Genomic DNA, 6,980 nt, shown 5'->3' with positions numbered 1-6,980 from the left:
TAATTGCCAGATTGATCACTACAAATATTTGTGACTTTGAATGCTCACAAATCTAGAAGAATATTCAAATTAATTTATTAGAAATGATGTCAATCGGTCATGCAGCCATTACCTTTTATTCTTAATGAGTGTGGGAATACAAAATAACTCACTCAAAGGTCATATTTTTAACATTATAGATTATCCTTGAATGGTTCATAGTTGAATATTAATAATTTCACTAACTTATAATAGACATTATCTTAAACAACTATTGACTGAAAAATTCAATTATATTACACATTATTTTTAGAACTTCGGACTTTTTTTTTATACTTTTAATCTTTTACTTTTGGGAGTTTGTTTACCTTTATCGATTCTTAAATTTTTTAACTTCGTTTAATTTTTAGTAAATTAATATTTAAAACAATACTTAATACACATTAATAAGATAGTCAAAGAGTTATTTTTGCACTGTTTTTAACAGCATGAAAAGAGACGACGTTGGATTTCAAAAGAATACATGAGACATTTAAGGAATTTCTTAAAAAAAAACTTTTTTTTTTATTGGATGAATGTTCATATAGAATATTCATTTTCTGTCTAACGAACAAGGTGAGATCACAAAATTTTTAAAAAATATTGGCCGGTATTCCAAAATTTCCAAATGTTTGACCTTTGAGGCCGACAAACTGAAGACTGTCAATTAGCCACCCACAAATTTCAAACTCAAATTGCCCTCAATAACAAAAGAGACATATTTCTTTGAGATTTATGAGAAAGGGACACTAAGGTTGACCTTCATCGTAAACTGTCACCTTGTAACTTTAAATTCAATGACGCGTTAAACACAAAACAAGTGTCAATTCGCATGAAAGAACGTGGCAAAACTTGTTTGTAATAGCAAAAAATCAATGGGGAACCATATGGGATGAGGTTGATTTCTCGGACGAAAATATATCAACACAGGGATTTCTTCTTCTGCCATTAATTTTAGATCTTCCTATTGTACGTGTTTAGTTCCTCTCCATTTTTAGGTTTGTATTGTATGTTTATGAGAGATATCTCTGGTAGTGGTAGGTATTGAAAAAATAAACTGCTGAAAAAACTTTATTTTTGACTTTCATATATGTATTAAAAATTATTTATTTTAATACTTATATAATATGATGTGATTTTAACTATAACAGTTAAAAACTGACCTTCATTTTTTTAAAACATTCAACAAGGTTTGAATGTTTCCATCTTTAAATATAATAGAGGGAATGTGGGTTATACATTTTTTTTAGGATAATCTTAATAAATATCTTTTGAAAGTATATGGGTCAGGATTTTTACTTTTTATTATTGTCTCATAATATTTTTAGTTAAATAATTATATTAACAAAAGAATATTTATCAAGAGTAAGGATAAATATTCAGACTCATGCACTCTTAAAGATAAATTTTTTATTTTTTATTTTTGTTTTTAATATTCAAAAATCTACCGATCCCACTTCATGAGCCCGAGTTTGACACAACTTTCCGGCTTCCGCCAAACTCAACAATCTTTTTGAAATGTCAAAAACTACCGACTTTTTTTCACGTAGGTTCATGCACTCGTACACCATCAAAGACAATCTACTGAAGTCTCGTGTATCCCCATTTACAGAAACTTTAGACAAGTAAGAGAAGGTACAACAACCAACTTTACTTTTTGACTGTAAATATACAACACAGACAATCTAGCAACTTTTCCATGTCTTGAAATAACATATCTGCATATCAGCAACACTAATCTATAAATTTTACTTCTGACCAAAGATATTGATGAAATAGTCCAACATCAGTTAGTTAAAAGTGACGACTCATATTTATCTCGAGAAATCACATGTTACAGTCAACAGACAATTGAATGTAAAAAGCAAATTATATTTCTGAAGAATACAAAGAGGATTTCTAACGCAGATAAGTATCTTACCTCATTAGAAAACAAATTATTTGGATCATACTTTATAATGTTACAAATCAGAACTTATCACTTTGAACCTAAAATTAGAATACATTAATCTGTACAAAGATCAACCTACTCTTTTACAACACAGTTAGATGTGGCTCTCCACGCGGCTCCAAACACAGAGACCATCTTCTACCCTCTATTGGCCTCATCACCCGGAGCAACAAATCACAAACCCACCGTTCTATATGGTTAACTTAATGAACGACAAGAAGAAACAGAAAGAAAACAGCTCAATTATTCTCAAAGCTGCAATGCTAAATCTGGTTGAGTTGAATCAACTCTGCTAGAACTAGGAGATCCCGGGGACTGAAATCTGACATTCAAATCCGGTGGAACAGAATCTGGCTTCTGCTGCGGTGATAACCCTGAGTCTGGTCTTGGCTGTGGTGACAAACCTTGCCAAGATGGCGGAGGATGAAACCCCGGGGGTGGGGGCAGAGCCGATGCCTCATTCCTGGAGTTTGGCAACAAACTGCCAGGATTTATTGTACTTCGATTTTCTGAAAACTTGGTTTCTTCCAAATTAATGCTGTTTGCAGTTGCTGGATGAAGGGTGTTACTACTAGTCCTATTGAATATTTGAGGCGACTGGATGTTAAAACCAGCAGGCCTGGCTGATCCCGTCAGTTTTCCCATCTGAGCAGCAAGATTAAACCCATTAAATCCATTCATGCCAGGGTGAAGTATAGGACCCTGAATGGGAAAGGGAGACCTTGGCCTGATCCCACCAATACTGCTGCTGTTCAGCATGCTAAACCCAGCATGGGGCTTCAATCCTTCTATAGATTCTGCCTTCACAGTGATGGATTCAGGAGACCTATTAGCAGGTGGTGGGGCCGAAGAGGTGCTAGCAGACAATGGGAGAGACTTACTTGGATGACCATCTGATGTTGAAGTAGTATTAGCAGCAGCAGCAGTTGTAGTAGTAAAAGGTACGTTCTTGTCTGACAAATCTCCTTCAGGCTTCTCTGACAATTTATCTACCTTAGGATCAACCGCATGACTTGTTGTAACCGAGGATGAATTTGCAGGAGCACTAACAAGCTGCAACACTGATGTCTGCCCTGGTGACTGCAAGGGGAATAGCAGAGTCCTCTGTTGTGTGACATCGTTTTCTCCGACCCATCCAGGGCCAAACTTAACACCAGAAGGCAAAGACCTTTCTATCTTCTTTGCAGCAATTTTCCAAGCGACAGGGCCAAGGTTTGCAGCAAATCGAGCCAGACTTCTTGCATAACCATGCTCGACAAGGACTCCAATCTGATCCATACAGAAGCCAAGTCAATAACAAACCAATAAAACAAATGACTGAAAAGCATGGAGTCGCAGGTACTGAGGCATTTATGGACTGCCTTTCAGACTTCAGTTATTAAATTCAATTACTTCTCCAAAAACCATCTTACAAAATTGGCATCAAACAAATACTCACAGGCATCAGATGCTTCCTTTCTCCTTCAAATGTATTTAATACAGATGGCTCACGTCCAGCAACAGATGGATGGGAATGCTTATAAGTGTTACGCCTGCTCTCGTCAAGCAGAGATTGTTTCTTCCCATGCTTAAAGTTACCCCTAATCCCAGAACCTATGATATTTATCGAAACAAAAAGGTGAAGACCCGTCAGTTTTTCCAGAAAATACATTGTTATTATCCTAGACAATTTAAATTGGTAGATCAAAGACCAAAAAATTCTTTTTCAAACCTGTATACTCATCGTTCCTCTCAAATTTGTTATCAGCCAACCAACTAGCGTAGACGTCATTATTGCGTGAACCATTCAATCTGCCAGATGAATCTGCCAAACCAGACCTGTCCAAAAGAAGAGAACCTTTTCTCATATCATGATTTAACAACGTGGCATTCTCTCCTCCAGTAGCAAGAGTGGCATCTGAGGAAAACTCTGAAGCAGCACGCTCCAAGGAAGGCCTGCCAACCGGTTTTTTCAAATTTTTGGTCGGTGGTCTGCCTCTCCGTACAACTTTGGGTTCTGGTTCATTATCATCACTGTCTTGCCTCAAATTTTCAAAGTCCTTTTTTGCCAGCTCTTGTATGGAGCGTGCCTGGCAAGAAATTACAAAAATTTGAGAAACATACAGAAAATAGATGAAAGGGCAATAGACAAAAGTTGAGATTTGACTGGACCTGTCGAAAATATATTGTATCTGGGGCATTATACTGCATTGCATTTGTGCAGATTAAGAAAACATCTTTCTGCAAATGATAAAATCAAACATCAATTCTCATCCACCCAAAGCTCATAGAAAATCTTGATGAAGGAGAAATAGCATTTAAGAATCATTCACTTAGCCAATGGCTAATGCGGTTTACATCAGCTCTTTTCAAGATTTTAAAATTTGGAAACAAAATAACCATTATGTCTACCGTCAAGCCATTATATGTAGGGAACAGCAATATAATCTCAAGCAAACAACATGCACAACTGGCAACGCCCAAAGAAAGAAGAAAGAGAAAAGATCATATATATCACAACAAATTTGAAGTCTTATATATGCCAGTATAAAAATTTACCATCACCCCAGACAAGCAAATGATGAAGATGGTGAAATTGTAAGACCAACATCATAAGACCTAAGCTAATGGTAACAAACAATTACATATTTGACACGCACATACACACAAATAACTGAACACCCTCGCTTAGCATTCCCAAATCATGTCAGCCAAATCAAATATCATAGTTTTGGTCCTTTTCTTCTCTTTTTTGTTTCCTCCCCCAAAATGATCCACAAAATTGGTAAATTGACTGGATAAAAACTATTAAAAAAACATTTAACTCACTAAAGTTGAGTGCTTTAAGTTCACTTGTTACAGCCTTTCCACCTAACTAAACCTAAAACGGCATGATACAAAACTGAAAATGCGCCGATTAAGAGAAGTGAAAAGTCTTGATCAAGAAGACAAGCCATAGCTACACGTAAGAATTATAAAACTACTAGTTTGGATACTTTCAACAAGCCACTACAAACAGAACAACTAGCAAGACAATGTCACAGACTCACAGTATCAAGATAGTCATATAAAAAAGCCAAATATTTCTGTCTCAAAGTTTGTTATTTTTAACACTTTGAAGTAGATTTTGATCGACACGTACAAAGACTAAAAAAGGCGGACCCCAGTGCCAAAGAGGCTCCCGTACTAAAAGGCGGACCCTAGTGCCAAAGAGGCTTCCGTACTATGACAGGCTCGGGGGAAAGCTCAATCCCATATATACGCAGCCCTTACCCCCCGAAGGAGAGGCCGTTTCCGGGATTCGAACCCTGGACCCCAGGTGCAAACGCAAGCGCTCCCACCACGGTGCCAAGGCCCGCCTTCATCGACACAAACAAAGACAAACAATTAAAATTAATGTTGGCAATCTTCCCAAAGCAATCCAGTAGCTAGATCAATCAAAAACACAAATGAATGCTCATACAATCCGCTCAAAGAATGTGATGTCAGAAACATTAACTATGGCATCCATGACAGATTTAGTGGCGGGCACTACAATAAGATAGACGGCACAATATTTGAAGAGGAAGACAAAATCCTAACTCCACCTCCAAACCGTTTGGTCATTTGGTCAGCATGGTAGAAACATATGAACTTTATATGAAGATCCAACGACATGCTGATTTCAGTAATTATACGAATCTTCATATACGAAATCGGAGAATGCAAGAGAAGAAAGTGTAAAGAAGATGAAAACCACAGAATGGTAAACCAACCTCGAACTGTTCCAGGTTGGCATAAGCCCCGCCAGAAAGCTTCTTCCTCACAGTCGAAAAATCCATAGGATGCTCTATGACTTCATGATAGTCTGGAAGCTGCATTATACAACAAACAAATTCAATTTTAAACAAATTAAACACCTTTTAAGTCTTGGAAGTTGATGCGTCATCAACGTAAAAAACTAACCTCTTCTGGGTCCACCGGTTCAGAGAACACACCATAGGTGTCCTTCCTGAAATTACAATAAAATACTTCATCAGACTTGACATACAAAAGCTACACACCATAGAGATCAAAGTCGCAAGCCAAGAAACTAAAAAGAACACACTTTTGGAGCCTATCAATGATGAACAGTAACAGCTTTTTATCGGGTAAAGGCGTTAAGGGTCCCGAATCCAACTTTGTCGTTCCTGTACACAAACCATAATGAACTTAAAGACAATGTCAAGCCATTATAAGTTCAAAATCAGAAAGTGATTTGTTTCATCAGTGGGGGATCAGAAACCATGAACAAACCTTGAAAGGTGTTTGATAGAATTTTCCCAGAAATGGACTTGTCACCCTGAAAAAAATAAAAATAAAAAAAAGAAAAACCAACAAGCAAATAAATATACATATTTATTTCTGTATGGGCGAGGAACCTTTGGCACGAGCAAAGTTGCTGTGAAAAGCTAAGTAGACAGGCATTCAAAGTGCCAAAAAGGGAAACACAGTTGCAAACTGTGAAATAATAATTGTTTAAGAAAAAAAAAAAAGAGAAAAGACAAATTTGAACTTTTTAGAAGAAATGACAGTAAAATCATTATTAGCTCGGTAAGCCAAAAAAGAGAGACAGATTAATGCTAATGAGTTGAAAAATACATAAATTCGAAATAAAAAAATTGAAAAGTATATTTGCTCCAGCAGAATTCAATATGAAATTCCAAAAGACGGACCAAGTCAACCCATTTACTGAAATTCTAGACGATGAGGAAAAAAAAACATGGTTCAAAACGTGCGAAATCCTAGGAATTTTCAAATAATGTCAACGTAATGTCATCCACCAAAAAAAATAAAAAGGAAAAAGGAAAAAGAAAAATCAAATCAAATCAAAAAGGATTTGGCGCTTTCAAGCCGCGAAAATCGAAACTCAGAAGCAAAAAAAAGGCCTTTTTTTTTATTCTACTCAAAGCCCCAAAAATGAAAAAAAAAATTTCAATACCTTCTGCGAATCATGTTGCCCAGATCCTTCGCCGATCGCATTGACTTTGCGCTTCTTGTGGCTGTTCGACGC

The 6,980-nt window shown here is 36.5% G+C and overlaps 1 protein-coding gene across 1 annotated transcript in view; it reads right to left on the bottom strand.

Moving 5' to 3' along the window:
* Positions 1 to 1,881: 1,881 nt before the first annotated feature.
* LOC21389992 overlaps positions 1,882 to 6,980 on the bottom strand; it is a 5,587-nt gene continuing 488 nt past the window's right edge. Inside the window, exons 1-9 of the mRNA XM_024175604.1 lie at positions 6,909 to 6,980; positions 6,224 to 6,269; positions 6,036 to 6,117; positions 5,894 to 5,939; positions 5,704 to 5,802; positions 4,121 to 4,189; positions 3,681 to 4,038; positions 3,408 to 3,562; positions 1,882 to 3,238 (exon numbers count right to left, since the gene is read on the bottom strand). The exon at positions 6,909 to 6,980 is cut by the window's right edge and continues 488 nt beyond it. Coding sequence (XP_024031372.1) covers positions 2,219 to 3,238; positions 3,408 to 3,562; positions 3,681 to 4,038; positions 4,121 to 4,189; positions 5,704 to 5,802; positions 5,894 to 5,939; positions 6,036 to 6,117; positions 6,224 to 6,269; positions 6,909 to 6,980 — 1,947 coding nt within the window. The 3' untranslated portion in view covers positions 1,882 to 2,218. The remainder of the gene's footprint in view (positions 3,239 to 3,407; positions 3,563 to 3,680; positions 4,039 to 4,120; positions 4,190 to 5,703; positions 5,803 to 5,893; positions 5,940 to 6,035; positions 6,118 to 6,223; positions 6,270 to 6,908) is intronic.

This window comes from Morus notabilis, unplaced genomic scaffold (assembly GCF_000414095.1).
Source record: "Morus notabilis unplaced genomic scaffold, ASM41409v2 Scaffold1112, whole genome shotgun sequence".
NCBI lineage: Eukaryota > Viridiplantae > Streptophyta > Magnoliopsida > Rosales > Moraceae > Morus > Morus notabilis.
The sequence above is the reverse complement of the archived record's forward strand: the minus strand, read 5'-3'. Positions and strand labels throughout refer to the sequence as shown.